The following is a 26,917-nucleotide window of genomic DNA, read 5'->3' on the forward strand; positions in this document are numbered from 1 at the left end:
CATGACCTATGTAGTACTCTTATTTGTTCCATTTTTAAATTAAGCTCAATTTAAACAGCTAGCTGTATAAATGGGTACAAACTGATTACAACGGACAACAATCTCCACTTCTAAAAACTCGCACTTCAGTAAATATATCCTCTCAATGTTTTTCAGAGCGTGCGCGGCCATGACCGTTGGGAGCTCCAACTACTGCAGTATTGGATACACATTGTTCATTCACATTACTTGTACATCCGCAGTCACTAGTGTTCATTCTAGCACCCGCCATATTTGAAAACCCATGTAGTTCCTCTTCCCTGCCTGGGGTTTCGCGGTCTGCTGTGGTGTTTCTAGCACAGGTCTGGTTTGCATATCAGTGCTGATATACAAACCACACTGTGCTAGAAACACCACAGCAGACAGCAACACCCAAGGCAGGGAAGAGGAAATGCATGGGTTTTCAAATATGGCGGGTGCTAGAATGAACACTAAGTCACTACACTGAAATACTGAAATCACTTTATGTGCCTGCTACAGAGGGCTGGCATTACTGTGTCTTTTTTAACTTTATGCAAAGTTGTTCCCTGGTGTACATCTGTGTGTATCCATGTGCAAAGATACGGCAACTGTTCCCTTTCGATGTTTACATTGCATATAACAATTTTTTTATGCCTCTGTGCATTAATCGAAGTCACACTGCGCATGAATCTAGGTTCCACATGCTCAGAATCAGAGCTGCAATTGAGGTGCACAGGAGACTCACAATCGTTTTCAATTCAAAACGTATTGGGCGTTCCTGGCCCGTGACAGGTAGGTGGATAAGTGGAGTAGCAAACTGAGGATACTAATTGCGAACAGAGACGCAATTAGTATGGTCTCAGTCCTTGCACATGCAGACGCACGGATGTACACCAGGAAGGGCTTTGTAGGGGGGATTTGCATAGAGCTGCAAAAGCAATACCAGCAAGAGACAGACACACAGACACTGCAGCTTCCAGCTTACAAACAGACCCAGAGTGTTAATCTGGCAAGGCAACAGTTGTATTCAGAGATTTGCTTCATACAATATGTAAATGAGCTTTTAATAAACCAATCAAAAGAGTTGAGCTACACATAAGTTCCAGCTGTAATCATTTTTGAAGGTTGGACTTCTCATCGCAATCATTTCTATTTTCCCAAGAAATGTAATTACTATTGTTTTCCAACTTGGCTGCCAAGACCTCCAGACTTTAAAGCTATTCCTAGAACTTGCTTATGCATTAAGCACTATCGTGCACCCATCTGTAGTCAGAGGGGAACGCAGAAAGGTTACTAGGGTCAGCTGAGCATGAGCCTAACTGCAGGGCTTACCTTCCAGAAGCTGAGCGCTGACATTGGCAAAGTCGATCTTTTTCCTCAGGTATCTTTGGTTCAGCTTCCAGATACAGGAAATGAATGCGTTCTTCTCCGCAGGGCTGCTGGCAACCCATTTGTAGATTTTATCAAAATGCAAATCAAAGTCTGGATTCTCCTGTAGGAAAACAAAATGTAGCCAGTTGAACTTTCCCGCAAGTTGTGACTCTATAGAGTAGAACAGTGCAGTAGATGTAGCTGTACAAATCTATGCTGCTGCCAAATTCATAGATCATTTGCATATATCCCTAAGCATTGTAACGTCTCATAAGCAGCACTATTTAATTTAGTTAAACATTCCCAACTCTGCAGAATACATTAGCCCCTAACACATCATATTCCATCTTTTTATTCTTGGTTAGAAACCCATGCTATACTACTTGTAGGCGGCCATGGCCTGGGACAGACCTTAGTCTTGTAACCATTCTAATTTGTTTTACCAAATTGCACAACACATCCCTGGCTAACTGCATCATTGGCAGATTACAGTAGACCAGCAACCAAGGGCGTAACGTGAGTCACACATCTTTGCGAAATAGGGTGAAATGTGCTCACAATGACCCCTACTGTATACCACATGAAAAACAAGTGTATACAAAAAAAAAATCATTATAAAAATAAAATTTCTTATACAAGCCAATGAATAATATTAAGTGTTTTTGGAGGTCTATAACTGCGCATGGCAAAGAGGGAGAACATGAAAGGAGATTATGCAGGTGACACAGAGGAACATGCACTGTAATGTAACCACTGAGCAGCTTCGGTGGGTCAAAAGGTCGACACAAGCATTAAGTCGACATTGGGACGGTCAACATGGTTATTTCACTTTTTTTGCCCCGAATGTCGACACAGTTGACATGAACACTGAAAAAGTTCACCCCTTCCACTTGGCAAACTATTATAGTCTCCCTCCATGCCTTAATGGATGTAGGGCCTTGTCGGCTCAAAAAAAAAAAAAAATCCATAAAAAAAAAAAAATCTACCTTCCCAACGTTGACCTAATGATTATGTCGAACTTTTGACCCAGTCAACCTTAGCCATGTCGACCTTTTTCATTTGTCGACCTTCAGTGGTCGACACAATGCATGTTGGCCTTAATACTGTCGACCTAATGACCGTATACCGCTTCAGCTGGTAGCCAATAGTTTTCTTTCCTGTTTTAGTAACTTGGACTTGGCTTGGATTGATGCAGTTATTATGATGTTTTTTTTCCCCTTATCTAAAATTTGTATAAACAGTTTATTTTTAAAATATATAATGTTAATGATAGACAGTGTCTAATCCAGGCCTGGCCAACCTGTGGCTCTCCATATGTTGTCAAACTACAAATCCCATCATGCCTTGCCACAGTTTTGCTATAGGGGAGTGTTAAAACTGTGGCAAGGCATGCTGGGATTTGTGGTTTCACAACATCTGGAGAGCCACAGGTTGGCCTGTCCTGGTCTAGTCAGTAGGTTGAAACCAAAAGGGGCAAAATTTGAAATGGAAAAGGGTTGACATGCGCTTTTCAAATTTTTTTCAATGTCTACACCTGTCAACATGAACCCCCAATTAGTATAACGCCCATGCGTCGGGCCTGATGCCTCACTTGGTACACTGTACTATCTACATGTACTAACACTGAGAATAGTAAAAGTATTGAAAAAGTCCAAACAATATGGGGTGGAGGTAGGGGGGGTTGCCGGGTGGAATTGTGAAAAACTCAAGTTGACCTTTTCATGTGTCTTTCTTTTGACCATGTCAATTTATTGCATGTCGGCCTATCTAGAACAGGGATGGGGGACCTTTGGCACTCTAGCTGTTTTTGAACTACACATCCCAGCATGCCCTACAATGGTTTAAGCATGGCTAATTAGAAAAACTGCAGCAGGGCATTCTGGGATATTTATCTCAACAATAGAAGACTGCCAAAGGTTCCTCCTGCTGATCTAGAGACTGTAGATCTATCAAATGGAACCACTACTGAACAGACCAGAGACCCGTCAATGTGCAGTAAATCATAGCATCAAATCTTACTTTGAGAGCATTTTTGGCATCCACCGTAGACAGGTCCTGGAGAGCCCAGAAAGTCTGCGCTTTGTAGAAATCCCCTTTGTCAGATTTCTTGACTTTCACTACTTTCACACATACAGGACGTTCCGTGGTCACTTTAGAAAGAAAGCCAGATTATCCACTCAAGAAAACACAGAAGACTAAAGGTGATATAGCATTATTATAATAGTATAGGTTTTTATAGGGTTGATATTAATATCCCGGCACACAGGACCATGAGAATGGCGGCAGCATAATTCCAAAGTTCAAAAACCTCAATGGATTTTAGGAAATATTTAACCCTAACACAACCTCCCGGCAGGCTAACCCTAACATTCACCTTCCAAAGCCTCACCTGAACCTTCCCCCTTCTCATGCCTAAACCTAACCCAAATAATTACCATTAGGATTCCATAAGGATACTGCTGTTAGAAATTCGGAATCAAGTAACTTTGCACCGTGTCAGGGCAGTCCCAAACTTAAATCATGAACGCAGTACAAACATAAAGCTTCCAGCATTTCTGAGCTACATGCAAAATCATTCACCCCGCATGCAAAAATAATGCACCTCTTAAGGCCCCCATACACTATGCGATTTTGGGATGATTTCATCCGATTTCAGCCCAAAATCGCAGGTGCGTGAGATCTGATCCGATCCGATGCGCGGTCCCGTGCGCATCAGACCGGATCAGGGAGGTCGGATGGTCAGCATGTACGATCACGTCCAACCTCCCTGTATGCATATGCCTGCCCGCCTGACAGGCATATGCATGCAGACTGACCAGGGGAGCAGTGGGACGGGCAGCGGGTCCCTGAGCGATTGGCTGGCGGCGCCGGCGAGTGCTGACCTGGCCGGCGGTGTGATGATCACAGTCTCTCATTCAGCAGCGCAGTGCTGCGGGATGGGACGCGCAGTGGCGGGTATTAGATTTTTAAAATACCTGTCAAATGACTGGCCGTTCTCTGATTGGCTGAGAGCTCTCAGCCGGCAATCAGAGAGCGGCCAGTCATTTGACAGGTTTTTAAAAAATCTAATACCCGCCACTGCGCGTCCCGTCCCGCAGCGCTGCTGAATGAGAGACTGTGATCATCACACCGCTGGCCAGGTCAGCACTCGCCAACGCCGCCAGCCAAGCGCTCAGGGACCCGCTGCCCGTCACACTGCTCCACCCTGATGATGATGACCGCCGCCCCCCCTGCACCTCACCGCCCGCCCCCTACTCCCCGACATGTGATAAATCGCAAGCGATTTATCACATGTCAAATTTGGCTCATCAAGTGCCAAATTGTATGTGAGCCTCCCGGGGAGCTCACAGGAGAATTGGGTCCGACTTGTCCTAAGGACAAGTCGGCCTAATGTATGGGGGCCTTTACAGGGCAAAATTGAAACAGAATTTGAGGGCAGATAAGAGCCACTTGGCCCATCTAGTCTGCCCCATTTTTAAACATTTTACCTCAAACCATATTTGATCCTTATTTTTTTGTAAGGATATCAATATGACTATGCCAAGCATGTTTAAATTGTACTACTGTATTTGTGTCTACCACCTCTGATGGGAGGCTATTCCACTTATCTACTACTCTTTCTGTGAAGTAATTCTTCCTCAAATTTCCCCTGAATCTTCCTCCCTCCATGGTTTCCCAGGTGCAATGTTACTTATTACATTTTGATTTGCTCTCAACTCAGCACTATACACAAACACGCTGTCACTGCTTACCATCCTAATGCAAGGGTCAAAACTAGACCAAGTACTTGATAGTATGCATTGATAAGTGCTTCCGATACTTTGGGCATGGGGAAAAGAACCACAAAGTGTATGTGAAGCAGGTCATTTCATGCATTAGCAATGACGGATTATGGAATATAACCTCACAGACAGTCAGGGTAGTTTGGGCTGCACATATTCTGCAATTCATACACCTGCTTTTTTAATTTGGCTAAAATTGTAACATAAAAAGAATAAAATTAACACATTTAAAAACACACTGTGAACATCACTATGTTGTTGGATCACGAACAGCATGCTAACTTTCCAACGTTTCTAAGGCAAGAAAATATCTATTCTGGGTCCTTTAGAAAAATAATACCCCTTCCACATTGCTGTGCCAGGTCAGACCAAGGGATGGCCATCGACACATCCCCCATCGATGGCGTTTTAACAGAAACCATCGATGGTAAGAATCCATTCTGCCATCAACGGTTCCCGCTATTAAATAACCAAGCATGCGTAGTAGAACCTTTCAATGATCTAGCTGAAGTTTCTTCTGCGCATGCGTGCACCTCCCAAAAGGACACCTGTCTGGCTGCTGTGTAGTGAGTGCATTTAATTTCATAGCAAATACACACAACCATCAACCATCACCCAGTCTGCCACACCCCGCTGACAGTGAGTGCAGGCGAGCCGGCCGTCATCAGGCTCAATACAGAGCAGACTCTGAGGCTCAGCTGTCACTGTCCACTCATCATCAACACATCAGTTGTTAGCCGTCGAGGAGGGGCAGAGGGGGACAGGGGCAGGGCCTGGGGCATGTCGGATTAAGGATGCGGCTATGCATTGTGTGCATGCGCACACTCCCCGGTACCATAGGCTGCCCGCACTGCCTACCACTGGTTGGGCAACCAATGTGCATTGCACTGCCACTGACTATACACAGCAGTTCTTAACCCATACATATGAATGATGAGAGAGAGTGATGCAGTGGTAGGCAGGGGGAGAGGGGACATGAGGTCAGACAGGGCAGGGGAAAAAAATGTCCATTGGATGCACTCCATCGATGGCTGAAAAATATTTGACCATCCGCTATCGATGGCCAAAACATTGAGCACTAGGTCCCAACCATCGATGTGTTGGTAACATCAATAGTCAATGGCCATCCTTAGTGAGACCCAGGATTTTGTACATGGGTCCTTACCATGTGTGACTCCTGAAACCCCTATCAGACCGGAGGCACAACCTTTAGAGATGCAATCTTGTCCAAACGGCAGCTCTTCCTATCGAAAGGGTGTCCGGGCACATTGACCCGGGTTACTCGTTCACAGTGAACCACGAGCCGAGTTGATCCTGTTCACTACCCAAGTTAAAATGCCAGATCGCTGGACCCAATATATTATAGGCATTATATAGGCAGCATATCATTTTAATCAGCGGAAGCAGCTAGTGTATCCTATTCCCTCTGTTCTGCAATTAAGATGCTATTTAACCGGAAAGAGTTGCAAAAATACACCCCATGTTACCAAGTCTCACCATGAAGGCATATTTAGCATGAAACAAGGCCAGATGCACATGGACACATCTGTATAAAGCAGAATTATGTGTTGTGTGATTTTCTTCTACCCTAAAATATGCCACTCTGTATGCTGATTGCACTTCTGTGACTTGTGAGTTCCCCTAGTGACCATCTAGTCAATTCACTGTTCTTGTGAAATTATTTGACACTGATCTTTCCATGTGTATATGAATTTCAGCACCATTAGAAATGGAATGGGATCATTCGTCAGACTGCATTTAGGTCTACAGTCATTAGGTCGACCCCACTAGGTCGACTGGCAGGAAGGTCGACCTGACTTAAGGTCGACATGGGCCAAGGTCGACATGAATTAAGGTCGAATTTGCATAAAGGTCGACATGAGGAAGGTCGACTGGTCATAAGGTCGACATGGGTTTTTCACTGTTTTTTTATCCGAATGTCGACACAGTCGACATGGACACAGTTGGCAATGAGAATCGGACCCTCGCATCGCTCGCTTCGCTCGCAATGCTTCGGGCACGGTGCCTCGCTGCGCTCGGCACACTATTTTATTCTCCCACCACGCCCTAGTGGATGGTAGGGCATGAAATACCGCCTGTCGGCACATGTCGGCTCAAAGAACAGTGAAAAACCCATGTCGACCTTATGACCAGTCGACCTTCCTCATGTCGACCTTTATGCAAATTCGACCTTAAGTCATGTCGACCTTGGCCCATGTCGACCTTAAGTCAGGTCGACCTTCCTGCCAGTCGACCTAGTGGGGTCGACCTAATGACTGTAGACCTAAATGCAGTCTGACGAATGACCGCATCCCTTAGAAATCATAAAGCACCAGTCCTTGCAACAAGAAAACGTGGTACTTATGTATTATCTGGGCTCCCATGTTAAATGCACCCCATTTTTTCATACCCCTACTATCCAACTACGCATGGAGTTGATTTTATATAGTGTGGCGAGCGCAGCGAGCCACCGTGCCCGAAGCGTGGTGAGCGCAGCGAGCCCCGCGAGGGGATGCGGTCTCATAAGAAAAACGGGAGCCCAGATATTACATAAGTACCGAAAACGTTTCTTTACTTTTGGGTGGTAAAGGTATTAGGAAATAAATGTGAGCACGTTTGTGATGCCAATCTCTCCTGACTTACCAGTCGCACACAAGAAACAGTTTTTCTTCTTTTTTCCGGCCTTGCACACATTCACAATGCTCAGGAGACGTTCGTCGTTTGGAGTAAATATGTCCCTCTGCAGGGCATGCTTTATTGCAGTCATCTTCTTAGAATTTGTTGTACATTGATACCAACCTATAGAACAACATAAATATATGCAATAGGAAGCCAATTACAAGGGCCAACAGTAACACAAGACAATGTTTAGTTGCCATCGATATTTTACGAATCTAGGGTATTTTGGTGTTTGCGGAATTCAAAAATTAAAGTTGTTTTTTCAAATTGGCTCCAGTTTGAGATAATAGATATCCTCTATTAATGAGGAACTTAGCTGTAGTGTATGCATATGGAAATCTATTGGGACATTCTAGAAGACAAGTTAATACTCAAGGTCAGTGGTTCCCAAAGTGTTGCACCCTGGGGTGCCTCAGAACATTTGCAGGGGTGCCCTGGGTAGGTCGTCCAGGGATATGGTCACTAGGTCTACAGCAGGATGGTTGACATGCATTTAGGTCGACATGGAGAGGGTTGACAGTCCAAAGGTCGACATGCGGTTTAACTTTTTTTTTTTTTGAGCCGACATGTGCCGACAGGTGGTATTTCATGCCCTACCATCCACTAGGCATGGTGGGAGAATAAAATAGTAAAATCGAGCCCGAAGCATGGCGAGCGCAGCGAGCCATGCGAGGGGACACGGTGCTACGGTTCAGTGTCCATGTCGACTGTGTAGAAATTCAGGACAAAAATTATTATTATTATTTTTTTAAACCCCATGTCGATCTTTTGACTATCGACCTTCCCCATGCCAGCATAATGCTTGATGATCCATACTCATCGTCCAGGACCAAATCAAATTATTTATGGTCAATTTATTAGGCAAAACCAATGCTGGCAGGTTCCGATCATGAAATAGGTGTACAAACAGAAGCAAATCCTGTCCCTCGTCACATAACTGAACCCAAGGATGACACAACTTCTTTCATTTAATATTTTCTAAATTCTCTATAACTTTTTTTGTTTCTTTTGGCCTAGGGGGGTCATGATTCAAGAAATCAGTGATTCAAGAAAAGTTTGGAAATCACTGTTCTAGGTATTCACTCTATGATCATTTTATCCGCGTATCTCGAACATTGGCTAAACTCTAGCAGAACCGATGTCATCTATGGGAATCAACAACACAAAGGAAACCTAAAATCACTCTAATATGATTGGCAATACAATGAGTGTTAATCAGTGTATTTATTGGATAATTAACAGTTACTTTAAAAATCACAACTTTGGCTTGCAAGCCCTATGCTTATCTGTATAGCAGTCATTCCGCTTTTCTGGTGGAATGACAAACGTGGATGTAGATTTGACCTGTATAGTAAACTTACTAACGGTCTAATGCTGTCATTACACCAGTTAAGAACAGTGTTTAACTCTTTGAGTGCTAACACCTTTGTTATAGATATTCAAAATATCTACTATAAATGCCATTGTCGCTCTAATTTGTTATATAAATTCAAGTAAAACGTGTTGTGTTAAAATATGATATTTCCTATATAAGAAACATTACAGGTGATTATGATGAATAAAAATGCTTGCTTGCCAATTTTCACATCTATTTTGACAGATTCACTTGAGTTAAATGGAAATTAAGGTATTGTACGCAGCCAAAGATATGCAAGGAGAATGGCAGCTAGATACCCCCCCCATGACAGGAAGAAAAGGGGGTCAATCAAGTGACTCAATCCTATCCTTTCACAACTAGGAAGTAAGTTAAGTAGACCAGTGGCAGTTGGGGGCAACCTAGAAGGTTTTAATAAAGCAGGCAACATTTCTTCCCACCCAATGCTTGGATCAGGACAAAAAAAAAAAACTTCAAAAGAATATACATCAGTTATGTATATACTGTAGATGCCTGTGTATATTAAAGCAACCCAGAAATGATGGTTGTTAACAGGTTATTTTTAATACGTTGATACTTTCTGTTCACATGGTCACACCCATGTTTTTCTATCTAAAGGAGGATTGGCACCAAGGAGGAAGTTTTTATTGTTTGGAGTGCCAAGGAAAAAGGGCATGGATGCCACGTGTTTTGGTTGGTAATTGCAGCAGATAGACATCCACGTGCCTTGCTTTAGCTTTAAAGGTGTGTCTGATGCATGTGGAATCACCCTCACGTGGAATTAAGTGTGCCAGTTTATGGGCATGGGGGACAGGCATTTTCTGCATATGTTGATGTATGAATAAGGCTTTGATCAAGTTTACGAAATCCTGGTTTGCAATTCTTATGTTGCCCAACAGATCACTTGTACATTAGATTAAATGAATTTCACACAAGGGGGTAGGTTTAATAAAGCTTCTTAAACTGACAAATGGTGGCTTTGCCATATTGTGTCTACTTTTCTAGAATGCAATATAAAAATGATAGAGACAGAATCTGATTGGTTGCTATAGGCAACAACACTACTTGTCTGTTTAGAAGTTTTAGTAAATATACCCAATGTATTTTATCCAGTAAAAATGCTCCCCACTTAGAGGAAGTCAGAGCTACTTTTAACACTATGGGCTTGTCACAGCATTGAACGAAAGTTGGGGGTAATTGCTTTTGCATTGCCAGCAAAGTACTAAAGCATTAGTATGCAAAGATACACAACTGTATGGCTGGACAGACACTGTCTGTACACTAGGTTTTATAACCATCATCATCACCACAGTGTGTATATGACCTAGCCATATCCTTGGTGTAAGAGATGTGACAGGGTAATTCCACAAACCTGCAAAACACAGCCTGCAATTTTGTCATTGCTAATTGAGCTTTGCCTACATGAGACTGCCTTGATACACCCAGTTACCCCCCTGAAACCACAAGCGATTATGGTTGGCGTACAATGCTGCACTGCCCATGGTTGTGTAAGCTTTGTCCCAGACCTTGCTCAAGATACTCTCCATAAAATAGACTAGTGTTCAACTCCATGCTGTTATGAAGCTTCTAAACATCATATTCATCAGTAAAAAAAAAAAACTATAAAGAAAAAAGCTCTAACATAACACTATCCTTATACACAATACAATACAAAAGCATATACAGAAGAATACAAAGCAAAGCACAGATCATCACTGACACAAAAAACAATATGGGTCTAATGAGAAACATATCAGTGCATACAGAATAGTGAATGTCCAGCTACAGAACGCTAACTATAAATGGCATACATGCAGTCATGTTTACGAACACTGAAAATATTTTAAAATATAGTCTAGTATAAAATAAATTAAAAAAAAACACAACAATATTGGTCCAGTCTGAGGTTCCCTGTTTCCAATGCTATCTACAGTATATATATATATATAACTCAAACAATAACAAAGTGCAGGCTGACAGAGGATAGCATAAGCCAGTGGTTCCCAAACTTTCTTGAATTGCAGCACCCTAGAGTATAAGCACCTCTAGTCCAAAAGTCTTATTGATAAATAAAAAATAAAAACACACAATAAATTAAATTAAGTACATTGTGCTTATCGGTCACTGTTAAGTTATGTGATGGTGGACACAGCTGTGGTACTAACTGGCTATATATTTTATGATTTCCAATCACTAGCAGTGGCATTGCCTAAATCATTTGTTTTAGTTCTGGACCACCAACCTAAGGCACCCCTGCAAGCGTCTGGGGGCACCCCAGAGTGCCCAAGCTCAGTTTAGGAACCACTGGTATAAGCATACAACTACTAATGGTGAGGTAAGAGGAATTAGGAAAATGTGAAAGTAGTGTTATTTATTATTAGCCATATTGAGGAATGGGGCACTACTGTGCATTAGTGGCTGGTGACACACACACTCCACATACAGTAATGCCGGAAGGCCAGAGGTATGTACTGTATGTACTGTAAGCACTGTATGTACTGTATATGCAAAGGTGGGCTCATCAACCCCTGCACTTCCTATCCCGCACACACACCGGGCCTGGCTGCAGGCTGCACCGTATCGCCGCTATGCGCAATCAGCAGCAGCCGCCCTGACAGTGACACTCACCGCTCAGCAGAGGCTCCGGGCAGACGGACTGTACGCAGCACACACACCGCTCCCTGCAGCTTCCTGACACACACCAAGGCCGGGGAAGGCACTGGCAGAGAGGACTGACACTACATTTCCCAGAAAGCCCTTGCGAGAGGACGGACAAATTCAAATTGAAACAACTTTATTCATAACATTCTTATACAATAATGGTGCATATACTGGCTCCAAGTGGACATCCGACGACACGCCTCCTCATGGCTCCGCCTCCGGGCCGGGCAGGGAAGGTGACGGACAGGAGCAGGAGTCGTGTGGGCGTTGTAGTACTAAGAATGTCCTCCTGCACTCCCTAAGATCCGGCGGGCAGGCTATGATCCAGGATCATATACTCTTATGTTACGCATGATGAGATGGATGGCAGTATGCGTATACAGAAAAGAGAGAATGGTGCGCTCTGTAGTGTAGTGCAGTAAACTAGTTGAATGAATATCAGCATGAAACAGGTGTGTTCTAGAGGGACTACAGTATTTTGGTCGGCAGTCATTAGGTCGACACTAGAATCTCTAGATGGTCTGCGTGTATTTGGTAATTTAGACATACAAAATGTCAACATGGCACTGCTCAATGGTCAACACGAGTTTTTTCAGTGTGTGTCAAATCCTGTGTGGTAATATGTGACCACCATCAGCACAAGCAATGACCCTCACGGGCTCACTTTGTTCGCCACATTTCACTTGCCAAAGATTACTATTCCCAATCATAGTACACTTGGAAGCAAATGTATGTAACCCAATACCACTCAACTGTCCCAATTTTCGTATGACCGTCACGTTTTTGTGGACACCCCGCATGGGGCTGGCAGTGTCCCGCGGTATGTATGTGTGTGTGTGTGTGTGGGGGGGGGGGGGGGCGCAGTTTGGAGTCCCCTCTGCTCAGCGCTGCTGCAGTGGTGAATAGACACTGTATGCATGCGCACAGCATCTATTCCTGGACATAGAGGGGCTGGGGGCATGGCCATCAGCTCACAATGCTGCTGGCCAAGCCCCCACAGTTGCAAAAATGGGACCATCGTGATCAATAATAATTTCGGTGGCGCACGCAGGGTTCCCAAGTTGCGGTTTCCGCAAATAGGGAGGTATGTAACACCCAAAACATGTGTTGACCATTTGTGTGTCAACCGTTGTCATATCAATCTTTTAACCTGTCGACCATATTGTGTCAACCTATTGACTATCTATAATCTAGACGCCTTATGAAACTTTGCTTGCCAGTAGTCAAAGGGCTCCGTAATACTCTATAAGTTTGTGTATATATAAGTGGTATACACACTGTAGCTTGCCTCTATGGGGTGTATTCAATGCGGCCGGGGGGGGGTTGAATGGTAGGGATTGCCAAAAACAATTGATCCTCGCTGTGTAACTCCTGCGCTGGCCGCTCACCCTATTCAACACGTCAGGGAAAAGACTGCGAAGATTCCCCCAAACAGCGAGGCTCACGGCCAATGCAGGGAGCCCACTGCATTTAGCCGGGAGCCTCGCTGCTTACGGGCCGTTTCCCCCTCGCTCCAAAAACCTAGCGAGGGGGGAAACAGCATGTGGCAGGGGCTCGCTGTCACAGCTCGCAGATAGAATTGAATACACCCCAATACCTTCGGCCAGTTTTGAGTTGTGATGTCACTATGCCCCGATGCCAGCCTGATCAAAGTCAAAGTGCTTTCATCATTATAGACATGAATTTTGCCTTGTAAATAATTGCCCCTTTAAAAAACAGTCCGAGTTCTGCCAACATTCCACACAGCTGCCGAACTCAGACTCTATTACATCCCATCCATTGAATATATAGTTTCTATAGCCATTTAAAAGCAAAAACACATATGAAATATATCAACTGCAGTCCTGATTGGCTGCTGGAGCACGAGCTCCGATTGGCTCGTGGTCCAGTGGGAGAGTTCAAAATAGCCGTGGACCTGCTTTGAGCATACAGCCAGGCAGCCCAGCGCTCTCTACCCGGCTGTGGCAGCCAGTGGGGATTGGTTGATCCCCTCTACTGCTTTAATTCCCATTCCCTCTGAAATAAATGGGGAAGCACTGATTTTATTAAGAGTGCCACTCCCATGCTCTCAGCCAATCAGCGCATCTGAATTATTTCAATGTCAGTGACTAGGAATGACCCTGTCACTTACAAAGTTTAGAAGGTTTAGCTTTTTTTAAGATCATAAATACAATACTTTGCATTTGTCTTATATTTATTTAGTTTTTTTTTTCTTAGAGATGGACTACAAGCACCAGAAGACTCTTAGGTGAGATTTAATAGGATGAGAGATTCAGAAAGTGAGAGATTTGGTGAGAAATCTCCCAATTTTTTTAAAGCGGCAATCGTTTACACTGCAGTGTAAACGATTGCCGCTTTAAAAAACCCTGGAGATTTCTTGCCAAATCTCTCACTTTCTGAATCTCTCATCTTATTAAATTTCCCCCATAATGTCCAGGCATATTGGCACTTGTGGTTTTGCACTGCGCATCCATCTCGATCATTATTTCTGTGAGACTCAGATCCATGTTTCCGGGTGATAACGCGCCTCCATGGGAGACATGCAATATCCGTTCCTCCCACTGATGGTGCGTTTGTGTGCTCTGCCATAGATTAGCGACACAGCCATTAGTCAGTGGGAAGCCCATTGGCTGCAGCATAAAGATGCATTCATGCTGCAGTAAAAGGCACACAGCCGCAACTGCATCCACCACTAATTTAGGTCCTTCGTCTGTTCATATGCTAAGTTCATATGCTCTCCCGGACATTGGGCGGGATGTATTAAAATACATCGCCACCCTTCGCCGCCCCCCCCCCCCCCCCCCGCCGCGATGCTGCCGCATATGTACTAACATATGCGGCTGGCATCGCGGTGTGGTGACGGAGGCCCCCCGCGATACCTGTACTCTGGTGTGCGGGGGGTCTCCATCATCTCCCTGCCGCCACTCTCTCCCCTAACGCCGGGGACAGCTAAGCATGCTGTCCCCGGCGCCTCCTCCTCCCCCCTGGACCCTTCAGGAAGGTAAGCCAGAGGCGAGGCGGCGGGTTTGCGGCGGCGGGCGGCGAAAAGAAGCCCATAGGCTTCTATACCTGCCCTGCGGTATCATTTTTGATACATTGGAAAATCCGGTAAACCTATTGGCCCTTATTCTCGCCCATTGGCCCTTATTCTAGTTGATTCGGACGGATGCGTATTTCGGACAGGAACCAAGTGTTCTTAGCCCCGCCTACCGTACGGATCGCTAACACCGTCCGAATGCGGTTAGACGCCGAGTGTACGGACCGCGAGTGGATGTTTCCTGTGAACACCTCCTCCATCTGTGGGAACCTGCCCCATCCTCCGATGGTCGCCGACCATCGAATGATGGACCGAGCGGTCAGCCATCACTGAGTGCTCCAGACCACTCAGACATTTTTCCGTATGAAAGCAGGGATATGGGCGGGCAGCTGACATCCGGCTATGTCAGCTGTCCGCCCCCCCACACGTGTATCACGGCCGCATTACCATACGTACGGCCAGCGTTTTCATGGGAACGCCCATGAAACGCAAAGCGTATGTATATGGTAATGAGCCCAAACAGCCCCTCTCCACCCCCTGCTCGGATGTTTCCCTACGATCGGTTTCTTCACGGAACTCACGCCGTGTTCGGACGTGCAAGGCATTCGCATATTCGCAGATACGCCTCTGCACATGCGCAAACACCAACCATCGGCTGCCCGTCCGCACTCGGAGCCATCCGACTCAATCAGAATAAAAACCATTGGACGTAAGTATGAATTAATGTTTAGAAGTTAAGAAAATTAAGGGAAAAAAACACTACAGAATTAGCAAAAGAAATTAATAGAGTGGATTTATTCAGTAGTAAAAAAAACCCGAAGAGGACAGGAAACTGTCAAGTGTGATATAATAATAGATCTAGTGAAGGCTGCGAATGAGCTAAAAATGTAAATTATGAATAGAATACATCAATAACACTAAAGCCACTTAAATATTCAAAAACTTGACACACAAACCTTGAATGTAGTTTCCCCAGTCCTCCTGTAATAACACAACTCCTGTTACAGATTGTAGTGTTCCTGTATGGGTTTTGTGATTTCCTTTGCATTGTATGATGTGTACAGGAAGTAGTCAGGATATCCCTTCCTGTCTCTGTAATGTATCCCTCATTAGTCTTTCTGGCAGAAGTAGTTCTCTTGTTTTGTAACCTTTCAGGAGCAATGGTGTTTATCCATAGGGTAAATATATAAGCAGTGACATCAGGAAAATCATATATTTTTCTCAAGTGATTTCCTCCCACTTGTCCCACTTATTGGATGTTGTTATGCTGTCCCACCCAAGGGTCGCAGTGTCCCGGCGGGTGGGGGAGAGGGGGGACAGTTGGGTGAGCCGGTGATCACTGCCGCTCTGCTCTGGCAGAGCAGTCGGTGATCACTGAATCGATACTGTGCGGGCCCAAAATGACTTAAACAGAGGGTCGCAGCATTAGACCACACCCCTCCACTTGGGATCATGCTTCCCACCCACTCATGGCTCTGCGACCTTTTTGGACCGGCCTCGCCTCCGGGTGGGGGGGGGGCAATACCTCCTGCCCCACCCGCCGCATCCTTCATAGGTTTCAATGTCTGCCCTATGCTGCCCAATGTATCACTGTCAGGCAGCATCACATCAGGTATCAGGTCCCGGGGCTACCGCTAAGCGCATTGCAGGGACGGGCTACTTGCATGTGCAGGAAGGTACATACTGTACCAGAAATAGGATGGCATATTACACTGTGCTCTTGGACGGTAATATTCCACCCAGATCGCATTGTATATACAGTACAATCCTTCTTTAATGGGCCCCTCTATTTCTTCACTTATCTCTCTCCAAGATAAATACATTTGTATGTCCGTATATTTCTCCATGAGAGTTATTCTGCAACTAATCCTAAAATTCATGTTGTTTTGTATGCAAAGGCTACTAATAACATGTCAAAGGGAGGGACTGCACACCCTAGCTACTCATAATGGGATGTGCTACCCGACTGTCTGATTAGACACAATGGGGGAAATTTACTAAAGGAAATTTGTAAAAAAAAATAGGTGTATTTGTATCCAGAAATACACTCATTTTTGACATTTACTATCCCGAAAATACGGCAATTCGTATTCATGTGCTATCAATACGAATACAAATTGCCGTATTTTCGGGATAGTAAATGTCAAAAATAAGTGTATTTCTGGATACAAATACACCTATTTTTTACAAATTTCCTTTAGTAAATTTCCCCCAATCTGTCAGCTGTCTGGAACCCATGTACAAGTTTCTGTACTTCAACAGACCTGAAGATGCTTTAATATCCAAGTCTGTTTGTTGTTATCCAGTTTGTTCTGTCACTGTCTACTATTGTAAAGCGCAACAGAATCTGCTGCGCTATATAAGACACTGTAAATAAAGAAATAAGATGGCACACACTTACAGTAAGAACAAGGGTAGGGTAATAGGCAGTGTATGAAAGGTTGAGACCCTTGCTGAAGGGAGGTTGGCAGTGCCATGAAATGGGCATTAGTATCATATGCTCCCTCTTCATGCACTTGCTACACCTCCACAACAGCTCCAAGCCATCAGTTTTTCTTTGGTTGTATCTCTGACATACTTAGACTTACTGGCCTACCCACTGGAATGGCCGGGAGGCTTCTAAAAATCGGGTCCCCCTCCTGGCCCCCAGAAGGGTGGGCAAACCTCCTGCATGCCTCTGGCCCCCATATCCCCCTCTTCCATCCATAAATTCTGGCATTCGCTGCTCTTCGTGGAAGGGGGTGGGGGTGCTAAAATGTCCCAAATCGCATCATTTTTAAAACTCCACGTAAACCCGTGAATAGCCGAACTTACTGTAATGGGGTGGAGCTTGGTGATGTCAGGCTCCATCCCCACCCCCCAAAGTGTAGGTGAGAAAAAAGATGTGGGCAAGTATGATCTCTGTAGGGTGCTAGCAGCCATTAACTGCTGCCATGGGTTGCTTATAGGATTGTTCCAGGCACATGCTAAATTTGGCTACACACAATGGGCCTTATTCTGCTTGGTACGTTGGGACCGTACGCCGTTGGATTGGGTTTTTTTTGTTCTGCGCATGCGTACCTTTCGTAATGCGCAGGCGCGGCGACTTCACAACGCTCACGGACAAGTCTTTCCATGTGAAAAAACCTGTCCTCAAGAGTACGGTCATTGTGGGCGGCATAGGGGCGTGTTGAGGGGAACGGCCAAAATAATGAGGAAAACTGGGCGTACACGGGGGTGTGCACCAAAAAATTTACGGTGCTACAACCGCTCGATCGGTGAACGCACCGTGCATTTCGGACAGAAAACAGGCGGACGCCAACGATACCTCCAGACCACCCCTAGAGATACCGTATGAGAGCGGACGCCTGGGTCTGCTAATTAACGCTGATTGCTATTCAAACTCATACACCTGAATGTAATAAACAATGCTGAAGCCTATTAAGTCACAACCATTATTTTACTACCTGCAAGCCACACACAGCACTCAAACACATTGGAAGCATATCTTTCTACACTTCTCTACATGTAAAGGTTGGTTTAGTTTTAGGTAAGATTCATTGTAAGACCTGCTTATATAGTTTTAAGACCTGCTTATATATGCCAAGGTAGTTAGATTATAACCATCTACACACATTCAGTAAGTGTTTTCATATACAGGTTGAGTATCCCGTATCCAAAATGCTCGGGACCAGGAGAATTTTGGATAACGGATTATTCCGTATTTCGGAATATTTTAATATTTCAATGATGTATTTTGAAGTATCTTGCATTTATGCTGTATAAACACATAATATACACACAAATATATTTTATTACCACATAAAATACACACAAATATATTTTAATTGTTCAAAAAACAAGGTTTCAAAACGTGAAACAAAATTTGTGTACTATCTCAGCACTGAATTTGAATGCCAAGCAATCATTGTCTTGCACATATATAGTGCCAGTTACATATCATGTCCCCAGTGATGCTGTTACAAATGTCCCCAGTGAGTTTTTAGCAAAAAAAAAAAAAAAATTCACTTTCTGGAAAGTCCGTATTTCGGAATAATTTGGATAACGGATATTCGGATACGGGATACTCGACCTGTACTTTAAACAGCAGGACACTCAATCTACAGCAGTCGACATGTGTCAACTTTTTCACTCTAACACCAACATAACTTTATTTAAAAGTAAAAGCAATGAATTTAATCAATAGACATTGATAAAAATGCAACATTAGAACATAAAAAATATACATGTAAGGAGGGTTATAATGTATTTTTATTAGGGTGTTCATTAAGTTAGACAATTGAGGTAATAGAAAACAATAATTGAATAACAATTAGAATAATTCATTTAATTGTCTTAATCATAGTTGAAAGGCTAGATTAGCAAGGCCATATATGTGAAGGGTATGCCAGCGTGCACGGACATACGCTCACTCTCACGATCGATGACATACGCTGAGTTTTCCATTGAAAACAGGCGAGACCCGTCCATGCAAGGTGGCGTACGCTCAGATAGCCGTAAGATGTCGGTGTGAAAACGGACGAGACCCGTCCGTATACGGTGGCGTACGCTCTGTTGTACGGCAGTTGTCGGTGTCGAGGAGGAGATCCGTCCGTGTACGGTGTCGTACGCTCAAGTGTATGCCACTCCCCTTTGTCTGTGTTTGTGACCGTCCGTATGCGGATGTTTTGTGGGTGGACTTACGTTCACCGTCCGCGTACGGGAAACGTATGGTGAAACGGACCGTACGTACGTTTTACCGACCGAACCAGAATAAGGCCCAATATTAGCAGATTGCAGTGGTTGGTGGTGGGGCTATCATCATATGGCTACTGCATCTAGATGCAGTTGGCACTGCTTCCAGAAAGCCACAATGAACGTTTTCTTCCCAGGAAAAGCTTTTTCTCCCTCGTGCAGACCTGAAGTTGCGCAGGAGATCTTGATTTAATTAAAATCTGAACTGAACAATATGTCATGTAATCAGTTGGATCAGTCCCACATATCGGCCACTAGAGATGGCACTAGATTTGATGTGATGGACACCAAACCAAGCGACATTTCTACTAATACCATCCATACAGTGATTGTCCGTCTTTCATTAACATTGTCCCAGTGTGTATGGGTGATCTGGGCTGTGGGGGATGTCGGAAAAACTCCTATCGCTACACTGTGGGCTAGATGTATCAAGCTTCAAAAAGTGATAAAGTGTAGAGTGATGAACAACCAACTAATCAACCCCTAACTGCCACATTACAGGGTGGGTTTTATTTAAAAAAATGACAGTTATGGGCTGATTGGCTAATTGTTTATCGCGCTCCACTTTAGCACTTTTGAATTTTGATACATTTGGCCCTGTGTCTGTTATATCAAACTGAGGAACTGCAGTTTTTTTTAAGTTTAATGTAATATATGTGGCTGTCCATACTGTACATATTAAAAAGGTCATAAACCCGCTAGTCTGTACAATGCTGCTATAGCTCTGTACTGGAAGAGTAGGGACCATGGGTAAATAATTCTCTACAACGTTGAGTGAAACTGCAAGTATTCATGCAAATTGTAGAATTATCACAATGTATAAGTGATTTGTGATACAGCTCCTCCTAGCACAGTATGCCGCTGTAGAACTTGGTTTTAACACTGACCTTTGTCCAAATAAGAGGACTATGATGATACCACAGTACTTAAGGCCTGATTCAGACCTGATTGCTCATGTGCAGATGACTGCGAGTGGTTACCCGCTGCACAGACATAAAGAAAACCCGCTCTGTGCAAAACTGAAAATTATTTTTAAAAATATGGCAATCTGCTATCCTGTTGCACATCCATACACAATTAATGAACCCTCAAATGATTTTTCCACTCTGTGCAAATGTGAGTAAGTCTCCGCAACTTCGCGAGAGAGACAGACTGACCTCATATACCCTCCCTGAGATTGCCTGTTCACATCTGTGGTTTTTCTGGAATCTCAGAAAACGTCCAGTAACTTATCCCCCCACCAAATGCAGACTTCCTGTCCATCAATTTGTGAGGGAATTGCGATTACATATTCTCAGTATTTTGGCCCGTGCTTGATCCGTACACATGTGCAGTCACTCCATAATCGAACGGATTGTGAATTTGCACAACAGTAACCAACTCTGAATCCCTAAAGCCCTCAAGCTTGTCATGAAAATCCACCACCTTGGCCCTTGGTTGTCACACTGTAGGTGCACACACACTAGACGATAATAGTTAACCATATGCACGATAATGATTGTTATCTATATGATACTACATATCACCTTGTGTGTGCAGTATGGGGCTAATACAGCGGAACTACAAAAATCGCATTGTCACCGCAGTCTAAGGTGCGAAAGAGGTCAGCGACTGACTCTTTTGGAGGCACCCACAAAATATATATGCGCTTGCACAATAGCGATGCAGATGCAAATTTTGGCCATCATGCAGCACAGGGCAAAGCTGCTCCACATGCTAAGGCTGCAGGTGGAGGTTGGGTGAATCCTTGCAAATCTATAACCCAAGCTGAATTAGGCCCTATATATCCTTAACGATGCGGGTGGTTAACGATCATTGTTCTCTGTTGTCCTGTATGTACAGAATAGGGAGGACATTCCTAGCAAGAGCCATGTTGCAGAATACTCCTCCATCTTGGGTCTGATTCTGGTTAACTCAGTAAGCTGCAGAGATTGCAGTTTACCGAGCACTAGGTAGGCCACCCTGCTGAATAACCCCCCCTCTCCCGCCGCTGTTTTCCTTCACAACCATGCAAGGGGATGTGTAAGGAATGTGGATGACTGCATGTGAATCAGAATCGGCTAAAGGTTGTATATGTTTTTCAGCAGGCTCCAGCAGGAACTGAGGCCCTTATTCTATTTCACTCATTCTGACAAAATATTTCTTAGATGGACAAAACCATGTGCACTGCAGGTGAGGCAGGTGGAAAACCCCACCAAATCTAATTATCTCTGCACAAGTAACACCTGCCGTGCACATGGGCCCTTATTCTGGTTGATGCTGTAATATCCGCGTGCGTTCGTGCCGCCGATGTTTTGTGTCTGCGCATGTGCAGAGGCGTCTCTGCGCATGTGCGAGCGGGACGCACGGCCACATTCCGCATGAAATGTATACACTACGAACAGGGGGTGGAGAGGGGTGTGAAGGGCTGTTTGGGCTCATTACCATATGTTTACACCCCACGTTTCATGGGCGTTCCCATGCAAACGCTGGGCGTACGTATGGTAATGCGGCCGTGACGCACGTGTGGGGGGCGGACATATGACATTGCCGGATGTCAGCTGCCCGCCCAGATCCCTGCTTTTGCACGGAGAAATGCCTATGTGGTCTGAGGTTGCGACCATCGAATGATGGGGGAGGTTCCCTGAGATGGAGGAGGTGTATTTATGAGAAATACACGTGCGGTCCGTTCGGACAGCTTCTTACCGCGTACGGACGGAGTTGGCGATCCGTATGGAAGGCGGGGTTTAGGACGCACGGTGCTGGCCGCATATTCGGATCCGGCCGCACCGATCAGAATAAGGGCCATGGTTTTGTTCATCTAAGAAATATTTTGTCAGAAAGAGTGAACTAGAATAAGGGCCTCAGTTCCTGCTGGAACCTGCTGAAAAATAGCCCTGGTAGTAGGTGCTCTATATTGGCAGGGAAGAATTACTGTGTATCCCTGGCTTTGCAGTTATGACCAGTACTCTAATATGTTGGGTCCCCAGTGTAAGACAACATGCACTTTAACAGATGTATTTAGTGACTGCAGACGGCTTACAGTTGCTGGCAAGCATTACAATATGTGCCGCCGTTTACTGTTAGCACTTTTAGACTACATTATAATTTAAAATTCATGAAGTGTGAGACATGGGGAATGACTGAATACACAAGGAGATAAATCACCCCTGGTAATTCACTGACAATTTGTTATATTGCTGTGTTCAGTTAACCCTTAACATTTACAATTACCAGAACACACCAAATGTAAAGTTTTATATGTATATTCATTATACAAGTACTGTATTGCACAATTACCATTTACCATTACCATGTCAGATACAGTATGAGAGTGACTAAAGCTGATGCTGAGGGTAAAGGTGAATACACACTGTACAATTTTATTGACCAACTATTTTGACCAATTTTTTTCATTTCTTACCTTCTGAACGAAATTGGTTAAAATATATTTCAGTGCGTTTACGACGAAACGAATGATGATGCGCATACCCGCCAGTTGTTGATCACGATTGTTTGTCAACTGTGCATGCAGCTCAATTTGGATATCTTTCAAAAATAGCCTATAAACTGTAGCTAGATCTGTCGTCTTTCGTCTGTCGTCACCATCTTTCGTCCAGGACACTGGGTTCAAGGGAAATGTCTTTCAACATAATTGGTCCAAAAAATTGTACAGTGTGTATGCACCTTAAATCATTCCCTGAATATACAGAACATACTAAGGATCAAACATAGGGCCTGATTCAGACCTGCTCGCTAGGCTGAGTATATTCGCTGCCTGGCAAGCTTTTAAACGCCACCACCCCCACCAAGTGAATCCCTGCCCTAGCATGCCAGCAGATGTGTACGCTTACAGATGTGATCACAAGCGGCTGCAAGGAGAAAAAAAATCATTCGATGGTCGCTCACCATTGAATGATTGCGAGTCAACCAGAATGACCTCCAAAGACTCTTGCGACTTGGGCAGACAGTATAATAAAGGCGGTGGACAGGGGATGGGCATTTCTGGACAGGGACTGGGAAGTGGCTGCTAGTGCCCACAAGAATGAACCATGCTATGGGAGAGAAGTGGGTGAGATGATGCAAACATTGCATTTACAGAGCTGCAAGGAGGCTAAGGACAGATGGAGAAGCTGCAGCTACTGTACCATAAGACTTGTGCAAGTTTCAATGGAGGAGTCATCCATGATGTACATGCAGCAGAGTGGATCATGCTCCTCCCAGATAGTACAGCGTCCAATGAACAGCTGCACGCCTGTCAGAGGAGGCTGGTTGACAGTGCTGGAGCCACATCACTACATAGAAAGAGCCACATGTGGCTCAAGAGCCACTGGTTGCCCATTGTTGGATTCAATGAATTATAAATGGAAGTTGCCGTGAGAACTTGGATGCAGAGTGATTGACAGACGTTTGTGGGAACTAACAGGGCTAGCTAATTAATTGCAGGAGTGTTGCAATCAGCGTCAGCTCCTACCTTTGCGAAGGTGGGGGTTGCCAGTTGCCATGATGCCTTCTCCAGTGGAGGAAAGCTTCTACCGCCACCCGGGTCCCAAGACTAGCATAATAAAGCTGACATTCACCTCATCAGCTGCAGCCCATAGGAGCTGGCTAGGGCTGACAATTAGGCAGGTAGTGGCTTCCTACAGAAAGCCAGCTTTCTACTAACTCCAGCCGAGCTGGCAGTCCCAGAGTAGGAAATCACTGCCAGTCCCAGTGTGGCCAGTGCAGTCACGGACTATAACTTGCTCATTGCAGTGATGGATTTTACTTTGGAAGCTGCACTCCAACAGCAACCCATAGGTAAAATCCGCCACTGGTTACATTGCAGCTGTTTCATTGTGTGTATGAGCCTGCAAATGTGTCAACACATGCAGTCAAAATGGTTCCAGCATTTTAGTTCCAATGGACATTCAGAGCAATCATGGGGTTACTGAAATGTTCAATTACTGTATGCAAAAAAATGTGTGCACAAGTGTCTCCGGATCTGAGATGGCAATTGTGGATGTCTCATTGCAAATCCTGGAGGCTGTGACATATTTTCACAAAATATGAGACATGTTTAAATATTGACTAGTATTGTACAAAGAAGATCACCTGTACATTATATGCCGAGTGACGAGTAGTGCACTTTAACAACAAGAAAGCATTAAGTACATAAACTATTTGTTCACTTTGAGCATGTTTATTTTGACATTAATCACATTAAATATAAACAAAGGTGCCAATATACAGTGCAACTTTTATTTGCCAGGTAAGTCAATTCCAGCCAGGTTGACCAAACTTTGGGCTGTGGGGGTGATTCTAATCTAATCGCACCCCTGCGCGTTCACACAGGGGAGCGATGTTTCGTGACTGCGCATGTGCATAAACATTTATGCGCATGTGCAGCCGCATTGTGTGAGCAGCCATGGCATATTGATTATTCGCCAACCGCAGCACACAGCAGTGCGAGTGGGGGGCATGTGGCGGCGGCCCGTGGTCGCACCTATGGGAACAGCCAGAGTTTCATGGGCATTCCCATGGAAATTCGGCAGTGGTGCAGGGGGCGGGCAGCTGACATCAGAAATGTAGAAATCACAATGATTTCACCGCCGCACACAAGGCTGCAAATGGATGTTTGATGATGTCTCAGCTTTGTGGGTCAACCAGAATCACCCCCGTGTGTGGACTGACAATGCCCAATCAGTATCTAGTGTAGAAGATGCCTGGGAAGAACATTGATTTCCAAAGCAATCTTGGGCCTAATGCCGTGTGCAGGTCTTCAGCTACCCATGCATGCTTTGAAATGCAGGTGAATCCTCAATAGTCAGAGATTAGTAATTTGGCTGAACAAGATCTGGTTGACTGATTGATGATGTCTAGATTGACAATCATGTGGTTGACCACTAATAGATGCCTAAAAATGGTAGACAGTGTCTAGATCGACAATAACAGAAGATCGATGCAAAAAAGGTTGAATGGAACATGGTTGACAGTGACACGGTTGACAAGTTTTTCATGATGTTTTTGTTTTAACCACCTTGTTCATACTTTACCATCCCAGTGGACATAGAGGGAGAATAAAATAGTTTGTGAAACACATCAATGCACCGTGCCCAAAGCATGGGGAGCACAGCGACCTAGATACAAAAAATGTGAAAAACTAGCGTTGACCTTGTCTCTCTTGACCTTTAGTTTGTGCCAATCTTCTGTTACTGTTGCTTTAGACGCTGCCAACTATTTTTAGGTGTTTAACTAGACAGGTTTCACCATTAGTGGTGGACCACATGATTATGGATCTAGACATCTCTAATCTCCTATACCAGAGGTGGCCAACCAATCAGAAGCAATGAGCCAAAAAATATGTTATGGTAAGACAAAGAGCCAATACCATGCAGAAAATGATTGATGTTTTCATTTCACTTATTTCAGTGTTGAAAAAAAGGACTCACAAAAGGTAAGTAAGCAGCCCCCACACCCGCTCTGCTATGCAGCCGCAAACCTGCTCTGACATCCGGTTGCCGAACCCGCTCTGCCATCTGGCCACCGCACCTGCTCTGCTGTCCAGCCACTGCACCCAGCCTCTCACCCCCTCACCCAAAATAGCGCATGGACAGAGGAGGCAAGCGACAGTGCCGTGGGTATGAGAGCTGGTACACCGGAGTATTGCACCGTCAGAGGAGGCATGCAGCAGTGCTGCAGGTGCGGGAGCCACATCTCATTAAGAAAACCACCACATGCGGCTCAAGATCAACAGGTTGGCCACCCCTGCGCTATACCATAACCTGGCTGAACACATATGGCACCAAACTGCACACTTATCTGGTTGATGAGACCAGGACACAGCTACCTTTTTTATTAGTCTTTCGAAAATACCATATTTAATCCAGTTGTTTTTCGCATCATACTAATTAAATTGTCCCTCCGATAAGAAAACCATTGCTTTTAACTGATTTTACAATATACCACCTCAAGATGTTCAGTAGCAATTACATTCACATAATCTAGAGCTTAATCTGTGCATGCTCTAACACTACAACTGGTAATCTAGACAGACTAAGGGGCAGATTTATTAAGCTTGGAGAAGAGAAAAACTGGAGATAAAGTGGAGAAAAGGTAAAAGGAGATAAAGCACCAGCCAATCAACTCCCAACTGCCTTTTTCAAACACAGCTGATTGGCTGGTGCGTTATCTCCTTTTACCTTTTCTCCGCTTTATCTCCAGTTTATCTCTTCTCCAAGCTTAATAAATCTGCCCCTTAGCTACAGTTCCTATGTCACTTTTATTATCACTGAATTAGATCATTGTCAACCATATTGC

The 26,917-nt window shown here is 44.5% G+C and overlaps 1 protein-coding gene across 8 annotated transcripts in view; it reads right to left on the reverse strand.

The window, feature by feature from the left end:
- The window catches only part of EXOC1 (exocyst complex component 1), a 64,471-nt gene extending 48,523 nt beyond the window's left edge, over window positions 1-15,948 (reverse strand). For 7 of the 8 annotated variants that reach the window (XR_014469719.1, XM_083168717.1, XM_083168699.1 and 4 more), the window contains exons 1-4: window positions 11,836-11,991; window positions 7,797-7,952; window positions 3,391-3,521; window positions 1,333-1,492 (exon numbers count right to left, since the gene is read on the reverse strand). Coding sequence is in view for 7 of the 8 variants with exons in the window: in XM_083168717.1 (XP_083024843.1) it covers window positions 1,333-1,492; window positions 3,391-3,521; window positions 7,797-7,920 (415 nt within the window). In the remaining variant the exon portion in view is untranslated. Of the gene's footprint in view, window positions 1-1,332; window positions 1,493-3,390; window positions 3,522-7,796; window positions 7,953-11,835; window positions 11,992-15,861 lie in introns of those variants that run through there. The other variant, XM_083168673.1, reaches the window with a different exon arrangement.
- Between the last annotated feature and the right edge of the window lie 10,969 nt (window positions 15,949-26,917).

The sequence above is a fragment of the Crinia signifera genome, chromosome 1, assembly GCF_055691185.1.
Source record: "Crinia signifera chromosome 1, ASM5569118v1, whole genome shotgun sequence".
Classification (NCBI taxonomy): Eukaryota; Metazoa; Chordata; class Amphibia; order Anura; family Myobatrachidae; genus Crinia; species Crinia signifera.